The sequence below is a fragment of the Siphateles boraxobius genome, unplaced genomic scaffold, assembly GCF_051911475.1.
Source record: "Siphateles boraxobius isolate OS27281-9 unplaced genomic scaffold, OSU_SipBor_1 30, whole genome shotgun sequence".
NCBI classification, from domain to species: domain Eukaryota; kingdom Metazoa; phylum Chordata; class Actinopteri; order Cypriniformes; family Leuciscidae; genus Siphateles; species Siphateles boraxobius.
The window spans coordinates 3,096,312-3,117,560 of NW_027508920.1; the positions used below are offsets into that span (position 1 = coordinate 3,096,312).

The 21,249-nt window shown below is 38.9% G+C and overlaps 1 protein-coding gene across 5 annotated transcripts in view; it reads left to right on the plus strand.

Annotated features, from left to right (window-relative positions):
- tcf25 (TCF25 ribosome quality control complex subunit) overlaps positions 1-21,249 on the plus strand; it is a 189,558-nt gene that overhangs the window by 72,711 nt on the left and 95,598 nt on the right. For all 5 annotated transcript variants that reach the window (XM_077248130.1, XM_077248132.1, XM_077248131.1 and 2 more), the window contains 3 exons: positions 12,103-12,196; positions 12,371-12,463; positions 13,177-13,282. In XM_077248130.1, coding sequence (XP_077104245.1) covers positions 12,103-12,196; positions 12,371-12,463; positions 13,177-13,282 — 293 coding nt within the window. The remainder of the gene's footprint in view (positions 1-12,102; positions 12,197-12,370; positions 12,464-13,176; positions 13,283-21,249) is intronic.

Consider the following 21,249-nt stretch of genomic DNA (forward strand, 5'->3'; position numbering starts at 1 on the left):
CAATTGGGCTGTCAAGAATAAATTAATTAGCCGTGCACATTAAAATTGGCAGCTTGAAGCTCCGAAACATTGGCACAAAAAGAGGTTGATGACAGTGTCCCATCTACCAAATCGCTGCTATCAGGTGAGAGAAAATAGAAAGATGGGAAAAACTGTCTGCTCACTCTGCATTCATGAAGCTACTATGGGATTAGTGTTAAAACAGCTTGCTATAGGAAATAACTCTTAACCCTTAGGGGTCTAACGTGTTTGTGGGGTCCTATTAGATGTTTTGGCATTCAGTTGGTTCTAAACATATTAAAAGCAAAAGTGTCATTACACTCTTTTCAGCACAAACGGCTACCATAATATGTGAGCAACATGTATGTACATGTTTGTATTTTTGAGAGAATAACATTTATGCATAGTTATTGAAAAAATAAAAAATGTAAGTTTCAGAAATAAGGCCACAAAACACACACTAAATATGTGTCCACAAGACTTTTGCCTAATGGATGTTATAGCCTAGAGTTTTTGCTTCAAAATGATGTGAAAATCATCCTGCCTTCTCATTCACATAAAAAATACATTGATTTAAATTTTGTAAGGCACTTTTTTAGAAAGGCAATATGCGTGAGGGCATGAATGATCATGAATAATGCTGTGATTCACACCTGATAAGACAATGACATGCATAATGAGCCTTTCAGTCAGGTATGTCACTGAGCGGGAACTACGATAAAGAATGTGAGGCCAAAAGATTAAATGTGTATTTGCTTGTAGTTTATTTAGAATATAATTAACAATATAATCCAAATATAAAAGAAAGTCAATAGCACATTTTGAGTACACAGTCATACCTGGTAACACATCCTATTCAAATAGGCTATATGGGCCATTCTACAGAATTGGTTCAAAGTTAGAGTTGGAAACATTTTGGAAAAAAAAATGTCTTTCCACAAATTTTGTATGCATGCAAATTGTATAATATCCAAGGTACACATTTCTAGTAATTGTGCAGTTAATTCTCATACTGTATTTTCAGAAATATTTTGGAATATTTAAACTCCCCAAGTTTGTCACTAATGAAATAAAATGATAAATAATTTGATGAGAAGGCTAATATTGACCTTTTAAATTTTGTTTACATCTACATTGTAAATATATAGATAGATTTTTGCTAATTTATAAAGTTTTCACATGTGGGATAAATTAACAACAATTTCAATTTGAACAATATTTCAAGTGTAATCTTTCTTTTGTAAAAGGCATAAAGTGTATCATACTAATTTCAAAGTTAAAGGGGCATTCGGCAACTATTTCAACTTAATAAAACCGTTTAGAAATCATTTGGATGGTTAAATAACGTGTTCCGGTGAGAATGGTGACATTCCCAGCTCCCCCCAGCGTTCCCAGGCGGAAAACCAACCTTGCAACATGAGGACTAACGTCCTGGTAAATTGGAATTAGGAAGTCTCGTGAGAAGCGAGAACGAGCGAGAAACACGAACTGCTTTACGGCAATTCGACATAAACACACACGCCGCCCTCAATGTGTATGATGTATTACCCACCTCGGTAGACATAGCTCCACACGATAAAGTTGGCCGGCTCCGATAATAACAAATGCACATGAGCAGCGGTAGAAAGGGGGAGGAGGGTGCCGCAAGTGAGTTTTTTTAACGACATTGTTGTGAAATATACGCCTCGCAGCTGTAGGGGGAGCTCGTTTATAAAAAATGCGACAACAAAAATGAAAATCAGTGAAGAAATAGCTAGAGTTGCCGAGTGCCCCTTTAAGGATTCTTTAGTTTGAATATACATTGGAGCAAACACTATAGGGCTAATAACATCTTAGTTGATAATTCAACATACCTACTTTATTTTTGACAAAACATTCCATATTATATATTTAACAAATGAGCAGAAATTTGCAAACAAAAGCTTCATTGATTTGGCAGTAGTCTTTTACAGTGTAAACTTTATAATCTATCTAAAACTGGTCAATGAAATCTTTTCTAAACATTCATATTACGTCTGTAACATAATTTTTTTGACATATTAATATAGGGCATATAAATGACAATACTCAGCTGGATCCGTTGCTCCTCGAAATGAAACTGAAACCAGCACTTCTGAGGTAAATTTTTATAGGATTATTATTACTATTACGCTATTATTCCTCACAGCGTCACAAGACGTAAAGTACATTAATAAGTACAAGTACTCACGTAAAGTACATGAATCTGATTAAACTTGATGCAAGCTGATGAGGGCGTTGACAGGTTTGCATGGGTCGCTTCAGATCATTTGCGTTTCAATAGCGCGTTCACATTAGCAGATAATTAGATGGTGCCATGAGAATGACTGACATCTCTCTTTTCATACAGATTTTATAAACAGAATTATTTTTTTTCGTTTTTAATTAATCATTTAAAAGTAGAAACTTTTTTTGTGTTTATAAATGTTTATAAATAGATTTTGCTCATGCCTGTGTGAAAAGTATTCGCTGAGTTTGGTTTCAGTTTAGAGACGTGCTCCAGAAAAAAGTTCACCCTAGAGGATTAACACTGTTGGAAACTCAGATGAGAAGACCAGGAGACTTGGTAGTATCTTCAGCAGGATTCTTTGAGAACACGAGCTGTCGGTAGCTGCAGTCATCAAGTCTAACTCAATAGCTAAAACACAGGGTTTTATCCTTCCAAAGGGGGAGGGATTTATATAAAGGGGGAGGCAATTTGAACAAAGCATGTAAATGTGAAGTACAGGAATCAGCACTTTACCGGAAATTCCACAGCCCTGATCTTGTCAGCATAACAGTGTAACTCAGAGGTTTGAGATGCTGATCCAATCAGCCTGATGAGATCACTCAAACCTTAACATTATCATAGAGACAAAAAGCCCAGCCGTTCTTGAAAAGTAACCAAAGTTTAATGTCCTCATCTATGCCTCAAAATGGTAAACACTTGTGTGAACTTCCTCAGTTAAAAATACTGTTGAACCTAAATTAAACATTTAATAAATTTGTAACACTACATTTCCCTCTTTGAGAGTTCTAATAACTCTCACAAAATACAAATTTAGACACTTAAAATTCATTATTGTAACTTGTGATCGTTACAGGCACATAGCGCATGCTCTGTGTTGGTTTTCTGTAATTGCATGCTAAAACAGAAACAAACATACAATTAGGATCCGTGAAGTTCTTAAGGGTAATAGTCTTTTCTGTTTGGAACTGTCATTTCTTCATGAGTGGCGTGAGTCATTTGTTGAATGAAGCACTTGATACTGTGGACGCATAGACAGTACGCCAGTAGAAGAAACAACAGCAGAATTGCTATTTCCTTGACCCACATCCACGGTTTACCTAACAACTTTCCAAATCATGAAGAATTATCTTCAGTCATATGGTGTAATTTTGCTGAAAAGATCAAGAATGTCTTGTTGGACCACCAGGTTTGTGCACAAGTGACTCCTGGAATGCAGCCATCTGCGTGTGGCATGCAAACGTTCTTTCCAGCAAACAAGGCATTTCTTGACATATCAATCAGCTCTAAGAATATGTTGTTTCTGGAGTCCACACTTTGTGTGATGTCCATGATGGTTAGTAGTACGACAATCTTGATCATGTTGATGGATGACTGAAGGTTTCGTATGTTAGTCTCTGTGTTGTGTATTTTTTCTTTCGTTATAGTTGGTTTGGCAGTGGGTCTAGTTGTTTTCTGGAGGTTGTGGCTTCATATGCAGTTGAGGAGGTTGGTGCGTATCGGTCTCGGGGCAGTCATCAAGTGGTATCTGCACAGAGTAAGAAAGAAAAACAAAAGACAGTAGAGCAGTATTTGTTCAAACACTAGGATTGTGAACTTTTTTCGAGTCTTCTAGACAGTAGAGCAGTATTTGTTCAAACACTAGGGTTGTAATCTTTTCCAAGTCTGCTTTGTTGTTTCCTCTTTCCCTATTTCTTAAACCCTTTGACACCTCTTTCCCTATTTCTTAAACCCTTTGACAACTAAGGAACAGTGAGGTAAGGATGGACTAGTGGATGGGGAAAACTTATGAGGGAGTCTTCACCCCAAGGTTGACCTCCGAAGCCTGTTGCGTTCGGATCTTCCCCGGGCTCCACACTGGTTCTGTGTCCTTACCTATCCCTTTTGGTGGGGGAACAACTTTACAGTGTGACTTTACAGTCCAGGTTTTCCTTCCCTGACACAATACTGCAGCTGCTGTAGTCAACATCAATTGATGTGGTCCATGCCACTTAGGCTCTAATGGCTTGTTTCTGAATGACTTTATCATGACCCATTGACCTGGGATGATTGTGTGTCCACCTTCTGGTGGAGTCTGCCAACATGACTCAACTCTCTCTTTGGCACTCTGTACTGCCTTTGTTAGGTTTTCACAGTAAGCAATCAGGGCATCTGAGGCCATGTGTACATCAGCATTTCTAAGATCAATCACACCTGGCATCTGCATGGGGCGTCCAGTAATAATCTCATGAGTGGTCAGTCCTAATGTTCTGTTAGGTGATGCTCTCATACTACACAGTACTGCTGGCAGCGCTTCGACCCATGGTACTCCTTCTTGATGCATTTTGCTTAGCCTGGTTTTGATTGTTCTGTTCGATCGTTCAACCTGTCCTGATGCTTGTGGCCTGTATGGGCAGTGAAGATTCCACTTAATCTTCAAAATTCTAGACATTTCCTTAACTACCTGTCCTGTGAACTGTGTCCTGTGACGAGGCAATGATATGTAATCAACTTGCAGGTGACGAAATGGTCCTGGTGGGGCTGGGGTATGTGCTGCTGGTGTAGTGGCTGCTGGTACATCATTATTTTTCTGACGTGTAACACACCTCTTGGCTGTTTCTGTGGCTACATTTCTGAATTTTGGCTTCCACCACTGATTTGAGAACCTGTGATTCATCGTTGCTGGACCACTGTGATCCAAATTGTGTATTTGTTGAGCCAAATATGGCAACAGTGATTCGGGAGCGACATACATTCCCCCTTTGGTCCAGCAACTGGATGAATCCACTGTGGCTCCTTTGTCTAACCATGTCCATGCTTCATACAGAGGAACGTCTTTGTACAGATCAATTATTGATTCAGGAGGCAGAGTTGTGAGATGTGCTTACACTTTGATCAATGCTAATTTCTTTGGAAGTTTCATGGCAAACATTAGATCGTTCACTAATCCAGCATGCTTAATGGGGGATCCAGCAGAAGTTAGAAACTGTCTGGTTTGCCAAATGACACCAAAATCATGAATTACCCCAAAAGCATTCCTGGAATCTGTGTAGATATTTGCAACCGATCCTGAAGCTAGCGTGCATGCTCTTGTAAGGGCTACTAGTTCTGCAGCTTGAGCTGAAAAATGATCTGGAAGACGTCCTGAAGCTAACACTTCAGTAGTGGACGTTACTGCATAACCTGCTCGTCTGTTACCTTCAATTACTTGAGCTGAACCGTCAACAAACAACTCAAATTCTGAATTCTCTATGGGAGTTTCTTTTACTTCACTCGTAGGTGTATATGTAAGCATAACACAATCGTGAGTCATTTCTCCTTCATCCTCTAACAAAACTTCAGTCATTGCAGACATCATACATGAGGATGGGTTCGTGACTGGTGCATGCTGTAAAACAATGTTCGGGGCTGTGAGAGTTGCTAACCAATTTCCCCAACGGGAGGAGGTTACAGAAGTGACTTTTGCTTGATTCATTAGTGCGGACACTGCATGAGGGCATTTTACATTTACAGTCTGACCTAACACCATTACTGATGAAGCCTGAAGAGCTAGATGAACTGCCTGCACTGCTGTAAGACATGGGCCCATACCTTGAGCGACTATGTCAAGTTTACCAGAATAGTAATGAATTGGGCGTAAACTGCCCCCATGATCTTCCATTAGACATGTAGTCATAAACCCTAAGTGTTCATGGACATAAAGCACAAAGGGTCTAGATTGGGCAATTCCTAATGCTGTTGCTTGACATAGTGCTCTCTTCAAATCATTGAACGCTTTAAAGTGAAGTTCTTCCATACAAACAGTATCTGAATCTTTACCATGGCCTTTCAACAAGTCTTTGAGAGGCTGAGCAATTGAGGCTTATTCTTCAATCCATGGTCTACAGTAACCTGCTGTTCCTAAAAATGAGCGGAGTGTTTTAATGGTAGTAGGCGGAGGTATGGTTTTGACTGAAGCTGCTTGATCCTGTGTGATGGATCTATTTCCTGCACCAATTGTTTGACCCAGAAATGTGACTTGCTTTTTAGCAATGTGAGCTTTGTGAAAGCTGCATTTGTGTCCTCTTTTATGCAAATAGTCCAACAATGCTGCCAATTCAGTTTGATGTACCTTGTGATCTGTTGAGGCAATCAAAATATCATCGACATATTGGATCATGGACTGTTTTACCGGACATTCTGGGTCACACAAATCTTGTCTGACAGCCTGATGGTATATGGTTGGGGAGTTTTGAAATCCCTGTGGCAAACGTGTCGACTGGTATTGCTCATAGTCAACTGTGAAAGCTAACCATGGCTGGCTGTGCAACAATACAGAAAAGAATCCATTAGACATATCAATTACTGAAAAAATCTTACACTCTAATGGTAAGCTATTACAAATTGTGGAAGGATCTGCCACTAGGGGGGTGATTTTTATCAATATGTTTATTGGCTACTCTGTAGTCTATGGTGAGTCTCCATGTCCAATTGGATTTCTTGGTGGGCCATATGGGCGAATTACATGAATTACACAGTGCCTCAGACTCACCAAACACAAAGGATGGATTTCCTATGTAAAATGGAGCAAATCTTCATGTATATTTAAAGAACTGCATATACTTTAAGGATGCACCTATATGAACGTTTTGGCCGATACCGATAATTCTTTACATTTGAAAGCCGATAACCAATATATTGGCCGATTATATCTAAATTCAAATTTTGATATACTTTGATAGCCTAATTTATACAATACAGTAGCCTAGTTTGATTATTTTAATAATCATTTTACACTCCTATGGCCAACTTTCTTTATTAAAAAATGGTAACACTTTAAAATAAAATTTAATTTTGTTAACATGAACCAAAAATGAATGAACAATACTTCTTCAGCATTTATTTATCTTAGTTAATGTTAATTAACTTTTTCTAAGACATTTTTAAGATCCAAAGTTGGATCTGTTAACATTAGTTTAAAGCACTGTGGACTAACATAAACACAAATATTTTATTAACTAACATTAACAAAGGTTATTGTTCTCTGTCAGTTCATGTTAGTTAATGCACTAAAAAGTGAGACCTTGTTGTAAAGTGTCACCAAAAAATCTAGGAGCTTTAACAGCTTGTTCTTAGCCGAGCCCTTTATTGCGAGGAATGGTATATGTAAATTTTGGGGTTTGTGATGTGACTAACCCGGGAGGAAGCTCGTGTAATCCCAGTCAGTCGTTTGTTGTAGTCCTTAAAAAGTGATCTTTCTATAAAAGAAAATATCTCCCTTTGCTTTGAACTTTGAGCATTGTAACTTTGCAGATGCTGTTTATGCTCAAACAGCAACATTACACACTAACTAAAGTTAGAAAAGTGAAATCATAATCAACCATCCCTTTAAAATAAAATAATTTACCTAAATAATGCAAACAAAAAAGTCATTGGATAACAGTGTGCTGCATATAAAGAAACAAAATGCATGTGCCATGGATAAATAAAATGAAATAGCCTTCGCACGGACAATAAGGAAATTTTAATCAAACCATATTGTTGATGACAATAATACGAGAACAAAAAAGTGCTAGTTATTAATAATGATGTTTCAATGTTTTTACATTATTTTTAATATTACAGTAATAGTAAACATCTTTAATATTAGGCCTACTATATCAAATGACGTCATTGCTGTTTGAGCTGCGTGCGCTGAATGTGTATACTATTATAATGATATGTAGGCTATATGACAGTCCCAATCATAGTTTTTAATGTTTTGCATTGCTATTTGAATGCGCTCACTGTAGCTAATGACAATGAGTGCTTGGAAACTGAGGAACTTTTCTAGCGGGTTATTTAACTCAACGAGAAACATCCTATATGAGATTAATCAGATATTTATATTACATAAACATAATATTACGGCTTATATCTGCACAAAATGACGCAAATGCAGAAGCAAACTTGACTGTGCTGGTGTTGAAACACTGGTGAACAACAACATTCTTTTACAGTTGTGTTCTCATTATAATGTTATGAAGCCTATATGACAGATTTGTGCTGCATATGTTGCACTTAACTATCTTCCTTCCCGAAGTGATTCCAATCATATCAAGCAATTCAAAACCATCATGGCGAACAGCGTGCATCTGAAGTGTTTCAGCTGAAGTAAATAATCCACTATCTATCGGCTTTAATATATCGGCCTAATTTTCTTATCGGATCGATAATGATAACATTAAAAATTATGTTTATCGGCCGATATCGATATGTGGTCGATATATCGTGCATCCCTAGTATACTTAATGAGTAATTTTTTGGGTACATGCAAAATAAACAAACTTATCTTTTAAGGTATACATTGATGCATGGGTAAAAGTTCAATATTACCCAATGATGTTTAGTCTTTATTTTTTCAGCACAATGTCTAGGTTAATCTGGAATTGGTTTGAAAAGTGAATTATGCATAGGAAAAACCTTAAAGACATTGTTCTAAACATGAACTTTAAGCTATGCAAATTAACCTCATGCCAGAGATACATTGGCCACCTCTGACAGCGTCAGCCAATCAAGCGTTGAATTTGAAAGCCGCCAATTTGAAAATCCCTTCTCAGGAGAGGTTAAAAAGGTTCCCTCTGAGACAAGAGTTGTTCTTGTTCAAGTTTGCAGTTCCAAGATGTTCTACGCTCGAAGTGCAACTCTGTGGAGCTGTGAAGTTTCTCTCTCAAGACTCTGAAGCTCTAAAGAGAGAAACAAAGAAGTTCAGCAAGAAGTGAATTTGGGGAGTTTGAAAACCGCAAAAACGACCACAAGCTTAGCACTTTCAAGATCTTGGCACCAACTTCAGAATCTTCTCTTCAAGGATACTCCATCTGCATGTTCCAGATTGTTCGGATCTTCTGCACCAACTTCAGAATCTTCTCTTCAGTGATCCTTCATCTGCATGTTCTAGATTATAAGGATTGTCTGCACAGACGTTAGAATCTTCAACTTCAAGGCTCCTTCATCTGTATGTTCCAGAATTAGGGTGAATCCCAATTCGCTGTCTTGCCCATTCCCCTTACCCCTTCCCCTTAGTTTTGCACATTCATGTGAGTAAGGGCTATCCCAATTCTCAATTTGATCAAGGAGTGGTAGATACCCCTTAAAACCAAGCATTTTCGCGAGTTTACTTGAAACCGAGGGGTACCCCTCGATCAAAACGAGAATTGGGATAGCCCTTACTCACGTGAATGTGCAAAACTAAGGGGAAGGGGTAAGACAGAATTGGGATTCACCCTAAGGACCTTCTCTCTGCTCTAAGAGTTTAACGTTCACAAGTACTTTGTGTTCAAGGCTGTGAAACATATTCCTTTCATTCCACTGCAAGATTAAAAAATGTTAGATTAATTAGCTACGCAGTACTTGGTAGCCTTGTCCGCCTAAATGAATTATAAATAAACATTAAAAAACGAATAGGCTATTTGCAGTATATTAAATCGTTTTTTAACTAACAGTTAATTATTTTGCACTGAAATGACGGCTCTGACAGCATTGCATCACGTGCATGCACCTGCGCAATATCATAGCCTATGATTTCCGACAATAGTACTGTCAACTAGTAATATCAGCACAAGAACTGTTGAGGAATATGCAACATAATTTAGACAATTGTTTTTGTCATGTGTTATAATAACTGACAGACACTATCATTTCAGCTGCTCTGTGCGTGTCCTCGCACAGAGCGAGGCTGAAGCTCAGCTTCGCGGCTGAGACACGAATAGACTATTAGCTTAAAGCTTTTACTCATAAACGCACAAGGCACGTCCACTTTAATAAAAAAAGTCGACAATTCCTTCCGTGATATTATTTTTGCGTTTGGATGATAGAGGAGACTTAACATCCAGTGTGTTCTGGGGGATGCTACTGTCGTTGCGGGCGGGTGCGCCTGCTGTTATAAAACGATTATTAGACTAAAACATTGAAATATGCCAATTCTGATATGTTCACATAGCCTACTCAAAACAGACGGGGCAACCTAACGCAGACAAGTTAGCTTACCCTTTTTAGGTGATAAGCCATGTTTGTAGTTGAGCTGTGAAATGCAAAATTTGCATTCAACCTTTTTTCCATTATCTATTTTGTAAAATGCTGCCCCACTGCCGATGTCTTTGACATGGAGGACTGACTGTAAATGAAACGCTCACAATTAAATAAATATTCAGCAAACCACCAGACCAAGGCCTTCTAGTAGGTGCTAGAAGGAATATACGTTCTGGTCGAGCCAGAACGTATCGACCAATAAATCGACTAGTCGACTGGGAGATTACAGCCCTAGTAACATCCAACTCAGTCACTTGAATTTATCAATATCTTTTGCACTTCCATTCAGTAGTTGTTAGTTACTCGTGTCTATTCTTTTGTTAATAAAATCATTTTATTACACCTGTGTCTTCCTTGTGTTGATAATACAGTAAGAGGCTCTAGATGTTGACGATATCTCACAAATCCTTCAAATTGGTCAGATTTAGATTGGTCAACGTGAAGTCGTCCACTTGTAAAGCAGCAGCGGAGCTGAAAGAAATAGTAATTATTCGAGTAGACAAATGTTTGGTAGCATGAAGCACCAAAACCGTAGTGCACTACAAAATGTCTGCTGCAGAACTCCAGAGTCTGCACCTGAAAGCAGCCACACGAAACAAGAGATGGAAACATAGAGCCAAATAAAATGCGCATGCCTGCATTAATGCCTCTCGCACTGTTTAATAGACACGAGAAACACTTGATCCACGGGAAAGAAAGAGTAAAAGGGGAATATCCGTCAGTTCGCCCATTTAAACTCCTAGCTTATCTACAGCGCATGTCACAACATCCAATATCTCGTTACAGGATGGAGAAGTGCGTTTCTGTCCACTCGGAGCACCATACAAAATCAACTACGAGCTCCTCAGAGTCTTGAGTAAACCGCCGGATTCACGAAGCAATCGTTTGTTGAATGCATGTGATCCGGGAAGAGAGCAAGAGAGAAAGAAAGGGAAATTCCGTTCGCTCACTCTCCATACACTCAGGCTTATCGCAGTCATCCCAAGTGTCCAGCTCGTGCGGCAACTCTGCAACTGCAGAACTGGGACAGCGGGGGTTGAACGAACATCTTTCCTCAGAAAGAAAACAAGCCTAGAGCGCAACACATACAAACACAGACAACAATCAGATAGGCCACCAATAAATTGCGTTATGGTATAAGGGCTTCAGACATTAGTCACATCGAAGGTATTCCCATAGCGACTGCTATGCAGCAGAGTGAACCTATGAAACGCAAACATCCTTTCTCTATCTTTTTACTACATACCTGTATTTAAACCTAACACGCTAGAGCAATAGTGGCCCCTAACTTTTGATGAAATCTGAGAGCTTTGTTTCTCCATTGACAGCTACGCGACTACCACTTTGATGCATTAAAAAGTTAATAAAGAGATCGTAAAGCGAATCCATATGAATTGAGTAGTTAAGTCCAAATTTTCAGAAGAGATGATCACTTGATGAACTGATTGAATTTAGGCTTTTATTTACAAAATTGTACAATCCACTTTTATGCGCTGTACTTATGCCCCTCACAGCCTCGTTTTCATTCTTGTAAAAAAAATATAATATGGTGCCACCCTGACTAAGGTCTTTTATAAATGATTCTCTTTACAAGTTTGGAAAGATGGACATCATAAGCGACTCAAACTCACTGCATTTGCAGAAATGGAGTTGGCGTGAAACCGGCTTTACTATGAACCGAGCTGCTCTGAGACACTAAAACTACACTTATTGATATAAATTTATGTTGAAATAAATTATTTCTGACATAAGCTAGTATATAAGATGTATGCTACTGTTTTTAAAATGGACAGATATAATACAGCATTTGTTTGTTTTGTTCGTCTCTGCAGAAAGGGCTTTATATAGTTTTGAGTGTTCATTCCACCCTGTGTTCAGCCTGACATCTGGCATGTGTCGACTGGACTATCGCAGACCAGAGAACAGGTGAGACCAAAGGCTGTGTGACAATTTTTTTTATTTAAGATTGAATGGTATTGCCATTTAATCATTGTTTTCGTGTGCTGTATTGTCATGGTTTTCTTTAAAGAACCTTAGAGCACAATGAAGAGAAAGCATAACATTTGACTAAATCTCTCTCACTCTTTTCTGTATCCGCAGGGCTTTTTATTTGGTGCTGTTCAAGCATGTAATATTTCTGGAGAAGAGAGGGTGTCCCCGCACAGCCCTAGAGTACTGCAAACTGATTCTGAGGTATCAGACCACATTAGAATAATATGATAAAGTTACCACATTCATAATACAAAATCCATTATCCAGAGTCCTAACACAATACATCTGTTAAATTGTACAGATGTTAAGTACTTTGCCAAGTAAAGTATAAATCTGTTTATTTTACAGATATATATTTTTTATCATGTTCAAAGTTTTATTTTTTAATATTTTTTATATTAATTTTCAAAAGATTAATTTCTGATTTAATTTAATTTTGTAAAGTAAATATACATTTAATTTCAGCAATTGTAATTAATGCATGTTTTTACTATTTTTAAATTGAATGTGATATCTTATATTGCTCGTCATTAGCCATAAAAAAAATGAATATTGTTGTAGAGTGTACTACTTATAATTAATTATAGTTTCATAGTATTTCTTTATACACTTCTTATACTGAACCATGATACCACCATGTGTACCATAGTAATTCCAAGATATTTTTGCAGTACCTTAGCATGTAAAGGCTAGTTCACACTGCCTCAAAAATTATGGATGTGTATTAATATGACAGCTGTTTCCCAACATTTTAAAATTAAAACCCCCACCTAGAATGTCTGAAAAGGTGCTGAGACTGTGGTATTACCATTTGACACCATCGCAGTACCATGGTTTTGCCACATTCAGCCAGCCAGATGTTTTGTTAAACATTGACAGAAATTGTTGGTTAGATTTGTTAATTATGCTTTCAGTCTGGATCCAGATAATGACCCTCTCTGCATGCTGCTGCTCTTTGACTTCCTGTGCCTGCGCTGTCGCGAGTACACCACACTCATCCATCTCTATGAGGAATGGGAGGTAAAGTACTCAAACTTACTCTAGTCAATTCAATACGTTTTTCATCAAGCGAGGGATGCAAACTTGTTTTGCATGCAAAATAGGTAATTTGTAGAACTGATGAGTTTTAAAAAAATTGGTTGAGGGGTGGGGGTGGTTTTTACAGTACCAGTAATACTAACTTAATTCTGGACTTGCTCAAAGACGACTGTTTTTTCGCTCCTTTGCGTCTTTGCATGTGTGCTCTGGTTTCTAATTACAAAGGCTTCTGTTTACCACATGTTTTTGCAGCATCAAATTTTGTAGCCAATAACAGGAATGACTGTTGAAATCAATGGTCAGTCAGAGGTGTTTACTTTAGAATCCGCTCAATATCCCTTTAAAACACTTCATGAATTTTCGTTTAGCACAAGTTCTACACACTCGCAAATTCTCTCTTTATAACAAAACATAGACGCAATGTAAATTGGAGATTCCTTGCGGAGTGTGTAGTTAGATTCATTAATTAAAACAGGAGTTTTCCCGTGAGTGAGCTCAGTAAGTTGTTCTATAAAGGGAGCGCTCTTTGCCTGCTTTCCGTTTGTAATCCATTTGCACCTTGAAGAAAGGTGGTGTTTGACATGCTTCTAAGAGGACTAACTTTAATGTATACTGCAGAGTTTCAGGAGTGACAAACACATTTAATTACGGGAGTGAACCCGCTAAATTGTTGCATGTGTCATTGCTATGATTGACCGTGAGTGATCTTAGTAATGGATGGGAAAAAAACATCTGACAAGCCTATGTCAATATAGATGTGTATTACGTCTTGTAGTGTAAATGCATACCAATAGACTTGCAGCAGCAACATGGACAATAATGAAAAAAAAATCTGTGTTGGCTGAATACATTTAGAAGCTGCTACAGTTAAAGGTACCCCCCCCCCCCCCCCGTAATGCACGCTTTGACATGCCTTATAATTCATACTTCCGTACAATAAAATTGCTACAATTTGTATAATAGAAATTAATAATACATCCAAAAGCTGAGAACGTAAAAAAGAAATACCAAATTCTGTCATGAAACTCTAGATGGTGCAGGCTGATAGGTCCTTAACTCAATTTGGTTGCGATCACATTGTTATCTACACAGCGCAGTATCCTAGCAAACATACTAGGTTATGTCTTAAGTGAACGTAAACAGTCGAGAAATACAACATATGTGTACAGTATCAGTATATTGGATCTCTGCATTAAGTCCTAAAGTGACAGCAGCTTAATATTCCTGCTGCTGTCTGTTTTTAATGTTTTTCAAACAACAAAAGACAAAGAAATCCCTCGCTACTCTTGACTGAGTAACTTTTGTAACTAAATATAATCTATTAATATATTAACCTTAATTTAATTTATATAGTAAAAATCAAATGTAAAATAACACTTCATATAATCATTCAATTTCTGCACCTGAAAACTTAAGGCTGATTTATACTTCTGCTTCGGGCCTACGTCGTAGGCTGTGTAGCATACTAGCCTATGGCGTAGCCTGATGTGCACCCTGTCAACGTGTCAATTCTACGTGGACCGCAAGCGCTGTGATTGATCTGCTAGGAGCGGACCAATCACCAAAGCAGCGCTGTGATCTGTCTGCATGTGTAATTGCACATCGAAAAATAAGTCGACACAGACAACCAGAGGCGATTTCTTTAAGACTGCAAGGGAAGCTCAGCTTCCCCTGTATAATGTCAAAAAAATAATGGTCAAATATGTACTATTGTGTTAATATTTTATTGACTAAAAATGTGTTAGAACAAGTTAATCTCGAAGACGAGTTCGTTCAGAATCAGCAACGTATAGCAGTTCGGCTGACTCGATTTCCTCCTCATACGGTCTCGTAGAATCACAGTGCATTTCCCTATGGCATTTCCCCATTGAAGCTGAGCGTCCATTGACTTCAATGGGGCTGCTTAGAACATTTTTTTTCAGTGCTTCGAAACTAGACGGTCATTGGATAAATGCTGCGATTATGTTCCGCCCACGGACGCTCAGCATCTCTGGGGTGAATAGAGAAGTGGGCTGGCCTGGAGTCCGGGCGTCTGCGTGATGATTGGAGGATCTGTCGAAAGACTGCATGAAACTGCACACGATGTCAGACAGTGCTAATATTGTCGACCTGATTTTGGCGAAGTCATTTGAAAGTCTTCCTTACGAGGAAAAGCTTAAAATTAAACAGAAGGGCAGATCAACACCTAAGATTGATTAAGTGCAAAAAATAGGGAAAAATAACAGGTCCTTTCAGCTCTCCTGGTATGACAAAATTAGCTGGCTGACTGGAAGTGCTGTGACAAATAAAATGTACTGCTGGCTATGCCTCTTAATGAAACCATCTCAGGGATGTGGTGTTTGGTCAAAGGTGGGGTTTGAAGATCTGTCTAACTTTGACAGGGCATATAAGACATGAAAAGAGCCATGAACATGTGAGTGCATGTGCAAGATTAAGTTGCATGGGCAGGATCACGGTTGAGCATGCAATCAATAAAGGTGCTGGCATTTAAGTGGCTAAACATAATGAAACAGTAAAAAAAAAACAGGGCCTTCCTAAACCGCCTTATTGATGTGACACCCTTGCTTGGCCGGCAGAAGCTGTCATTTAGGGGACATGATGAGAGTAGTGAATCATCCAACAAGGGGAATTACAGGGAGTTCACAGAAACATTAGCTAAATATGACACTGTCCTGTCCACACAATTTGAGTGCTCAACTGTGTTTTCTGGTATGTCCCATACTATTCAAAATGACTTGATCTCTGCTCTTGCAGCCACCGTTTCTGATCAGATCAGAGATGAAATTCAGGATGCTCCCTTTTTTGGATGGCAGGTGGATGAAACAACTGATATATCCTGTCGTGCCCAACTCTCTGTCATTGTTCGCTATGTGGATAGTGCAGGTAAAATTCAGGAGCGCTTTATTGGATTTTTTGATGTTTCTGAGGGGCGAGATGCTGAGTCCGTTTTTGATGTATTAAATGAGAACATGCAGGGCTACAATTTTAAGGATAAGCTTGTGGCACAGACCTATGATGGAGCTGCTGTCATGGCTTCAGCTCTCAATGGTCTGCAGGCCAAAGTGAAAGCAATAGCCCCCAGTGCAATGTTTGTGCATTGCTATGCACACAGACTAAATCTGGTGCTGTCACAGGGGGCTAAATGCTTGCCTGAGTGCAGAATTTTTTTTGCATCACTCTCTGGGTTTGCCACATTTTTTTCAAAATCCACAAAGAGGACGTCTTTTCTGGAGTCTGCAGGCTGTTCAAGGTTGCCCAGAAACGCTCCTACTCGATGGAATTTCACATCACGGATAGTGAGCACTGTGGCAAACAACTATGATGGCCTCCTGCAGACATTTGATAACATCATTGCAGATACATCAATGGATGATGATACACTGGATTGTGCCAAAGGCTTTGTGAGGAAACTGGAAGATTTTGAGTTTGTGTTCATGTTGTACACATATGAACAAATCTTCTCTGAGACTGTTGTGGTCTTTGACATTGTTCAGCAGAGGGTGATGGATGTTCTCTACTGCAAGAAAAGAATTGAGTCTCTTCTTGCATTTGTCAAAGAGAAGAGGTCAGAGGGGGCTTTCCAAGCTGTTTATGCCAAAACAGCAGATCTCACATCAGACCCACGAGATGAGCCCATGAGAAAGCGCCGTCTGACCCAATTGCAGGACCCCCAAGAGCGCTACAGAAATCTGTACATGGCGATCCTTGATAACATCTTGGAGCAGATTCCTCGATGGTTTTCAAATTTGGAAAGTATGCTCTTCTTAGAATTAGTCAATCCAGGGAAATTTTATGACATGTGGCAAGTATTTCCAGAAGAGGCCTTCCAAAGTGTCCTGAAAAGTTATGGCCATCACTTTGATTCAGGGAGACTGAGGTCTAAACTTCAAGTCATGTATTCAGATCAGGACTTGCAGGGTAACAGGGGAAAGCTGTGTGATTACTTGGTGTTCCTTAAAACCATGGAGTTGGACAGTGCAATGCCTCAGATTTACAAACTGTTCTCATTAGTGGCAACAATTGGAGCTACATCTGCAGGTGTAGAAAGGAGCTTCTCCTGTTTAAAGCGGCTCAAGTCCCACACCCGTAACACAATGGGCCAAGGCCTTTTAAGCAGCCTAGCTCTGCTGGCCATTGAGAGGACACTGGTCAAGTTACTGGAAAAGACGCCTAGTTGGTACGACAGGGTCACTGAGCATTTTCTTGAAAAGGAACGCAGGGCAGAATTTAAGTTTAAATAAATTGACAATTCTATGATGTAGGCCGAAAATGAGCTTCCCCTCTTTGAGAGACCAGCAGCCGCCACTGCAGACAACGTAGAAGTATATATGAAATGCGCAGTATATATGAAAGTATGCATATAGTATATATGTATATATGAAAGTAAGTATATATGAAAGTAAGCATAAATGCAAGTGTATACATGAAAACCGCAGAAGTATAAATGAAAACAGACACATAGCCTAAAGCGTAGACGCTACGGTGTAAGTCCGATTGAGAAGTATAAATCAGCCTTTAGATCTACCTGAAAAGCACGGTTCATTTTATTTGTATCTTTGCTCTATTGTATTTATTTGTGCTATTCTTTGTAGTTTGATTATTAGGGCCCAAGCCTTGAAAAGGCGAAGGCCCTATTGTTTTCCTTAGGATTATTTATTATTAGGGCCCAAGACTTGAAAAGGCGAAGGCCCTATTGTTTTCCTAAGGATTATTAGGGCCCAAGCCTTGAAAAGGCGAAGGCCCTATTGTTTTCCTAAGGATTATTATTATTAGGGCCCAAGCCTTGAAAAGGCGAAGGCCCTATTGTTTTCCTAAGGATTATTATTATTATTTAGGGCCCAAGCCTTGAAAAGGCGAAGGCCCTATTGTTTTCCTAAGGATTATTATTATTATTATTATTATTATTATTATTATTATTCTAACGACTATTCGGGCACTTTTGGGGCTCTTAACGTGCACGAAAACTCTTGAAACTTTGCACACAGGTCAGAACCCGCGGCCATCAGGGCCGGGCTGAAGGTGGTACCCGGGCGTGGCAGGGGTCGAGCCGACAGCGCCCCCTGGAACGGGGTCCGAAAACTTGGTCCATAAATCAAACATGCTTGCATGTAATAATATGAAACTCGATACACATATAGATCTCATCGGTTTATATATCCTTTGTACTTTTACTTTTTACCCCAGCCCAACAGGAAGTCGGCTATTTAGGGTTGTTTGGAAGCGTATGCCCCTGGAATTCGATATACTCCTCCTAGAGAATTCAACCAATCGCAACGAAACTCGGTCAGCATGATGTCAAGACATTGAGGATGAAAAATTGCCAGGGGATTTCTGATATCTCGAACGGTTTGGCCGTGACGAGGAAACGAATTTATGGCGAATAAGGGAAACAGGAAGTGTGTTATAACTTCTGCATACATTAACTGATCTTGATGAAACTTCAACAGTCTGTTCGTTGTAAGAGGCCGATCACATGGATGTGACTATTGTGAGTCAAAGTTATAGCGCCACCAACTGGCAGCAGGAAGTGTGTCACTTTCAAAATGCTTTGAAATCACCCTCTTATTTTAACCCGATTTGCTTCAAACTTCATCTGTATAATGTAAATACACGGCAGATGTAGACCTGTGAAAGGATTATTGATATCTTTGATACTGTTGCCGTGGCAACGCATCAAACTTTAAAATTCTTTTTGGATGCTTTTGAGACTCTTAGCATGCCTGAAATTGCTTGAAATTGCATGAAACTCGACAGACAGATCACATTTATTAGCCAGTAGACATGTGCAAAGTTTCAGAAACGGGCGTGGTGCAGGGACTCAGTAGCGCCACCTTTTGACAAAAGTGGGGGGGTTAGTTTTATAGTTTTACCTACAATCATAAAACTCGGTACGCATATTGTTCATATCAAGCCGGACAACTTTCTAATTAACTGTCATTAGCTCAGACCAAGAGGAAGTCAGATATTTTGGTTTGAATATGGTCATTTTCTCTCTCTCTCTCTCTCTCTGAGCCAATATGGCAAGCCGTGTTAACATTTAATCATTTTAACCTACTAGTCTCTATTTTCATGCTTCTAGTACTTATTTTTTAGATACTAGTATCTATTCCATTAAGTACTAGTACTTATTCATTAGCGACTAGTGCTTTTTCTTTAGTACTAGTGCCTATTCTTTAGATACTAGTGCTTATTCTTTAGATATTCTTTTGAATGCGTATTAGTAGCTAATGAATAAGTACTGGTATCTATTTAATAGGTACTAGTATCTAATGACTTAGTACTAGTATTTATTGAATAAATACTAGTATCTATTAATAGGTACTAGTATCTAAAAGGTCATTTTCTCTCTCTCTTTCTCTGAGCCAATATGGCAAGCCGTTTTAACATTTTATCATTTTAACCTACTAGTCTCTATTTTCATGCTACTAGTACTTATTTTTTAGATACTAGTATCTATTCCATTAAGTACTAGTACTTATTCATTAGCGACTAGTGCTTATTCTGTTTAGAATATTAAAAGTGCTTATTCAATTTTTATGCTTATTTATATTTTCAGAGCAGAAAATCCGAATTTTCTGCTTATTCAATATTGCATCTAAAATGGAAGTGACTTGACGTGTGTGTGTGTGTGTGTGTGTGTGTGTGTGTGTGTGTGTGTGTGTGTGTGTGTGTGTGTGTGTGTGTGTGTGTGTGTGTGTGTGTGAGAGAGAGAGAGAGATTGTGTCTGTTACAGTGACAAGAGTTTAACCCTTTAAGGCCTTGTTTTTTGGATATATATCTTTTTTTATTAAAAAAAAAGTGCATACAACCCATATCTTTTAAATGTATTGTTTGCTTTAAATTAAATTAAGATTGTATGTTTGGTAATTGAACCTAAATAAATTTAAAATTAATGTGCTATATTTCAGATCAATATATTTGTTTTCCTTCATTTTAATCAACACTAACTTTATTCTCATCTGAATTATAAATAACTTATTTCTGTATAAAATAAAAAATCCCGAATAATCCAGACCAACCAGAGCGCACTATTTCTACAACATCATCAGTGCTGAAGCGGAACTACCAGAGCCGTTCAGCAGATAGCCAGCAGATATTTTGTGTCACGTCGTGCACAATAACCCTAAAGGCACCAGGGTGGCGGTGCCACCGGCTTTTTATATATATATATATATATATATATATATATATAAATATAGCTGCGAGCAGCGATGAAGGGCCGAAGCCGGCGGTACCGCAACCCCGGTGCCTTTAGTTACCTAAAGGCACCGGGGTTGCGGTGCCACCGGCTTGGGCCCGTAATCGCTGCTCGCAGCTATATTATTATTATTATTATTATTATTATTATTCTAACGACTATTCGGGCACTTTTGGGGCTCTTAACGTGCACGAAAACTCTTGAAACTTTGCACATAGGTCAGAACCCGCGGCCATCAGGGCCGGGCTGAAGGTGGTACCCGGGCGTGGCAGGGGGGCTCGACAGCGCCCCCTGGAACGGGGTCCGAAAACTTGGTCCATAAATCAAACACGCTTGCATGTAATATGAAACTCGGTACACATATAGATCTCATCGGTTTATATATCCTTTGTACTTTTACTTTTTACCCCAGCCCAACAGGAAGTCGGCTATTTAGGGTTGTTTGTAAAACGCATGCAATGGAATTTAAAGTACTTCTCCTAGAGAATTCAAAGAAATGCCACGAAATTCGGTCAGCATGAAGTCAAGACATTGAGGATGAAAAATTGCCAGCGGATTTTTGATATCTCGAACGGTTTGGCCCGTGGCGAGGAAACGAAATTATGGCGAATAATGGAAACAGGAAGTGTGTTATAACTTCTTCATACATTAACTGATCTTGATGAAACTTCAGTAGTGTGTTCGTTGTAAGAGGCCGATCACATGGATGTGACTCTTGTGAGTCAAAGTTATAGCGCCACCAACTGGCAGA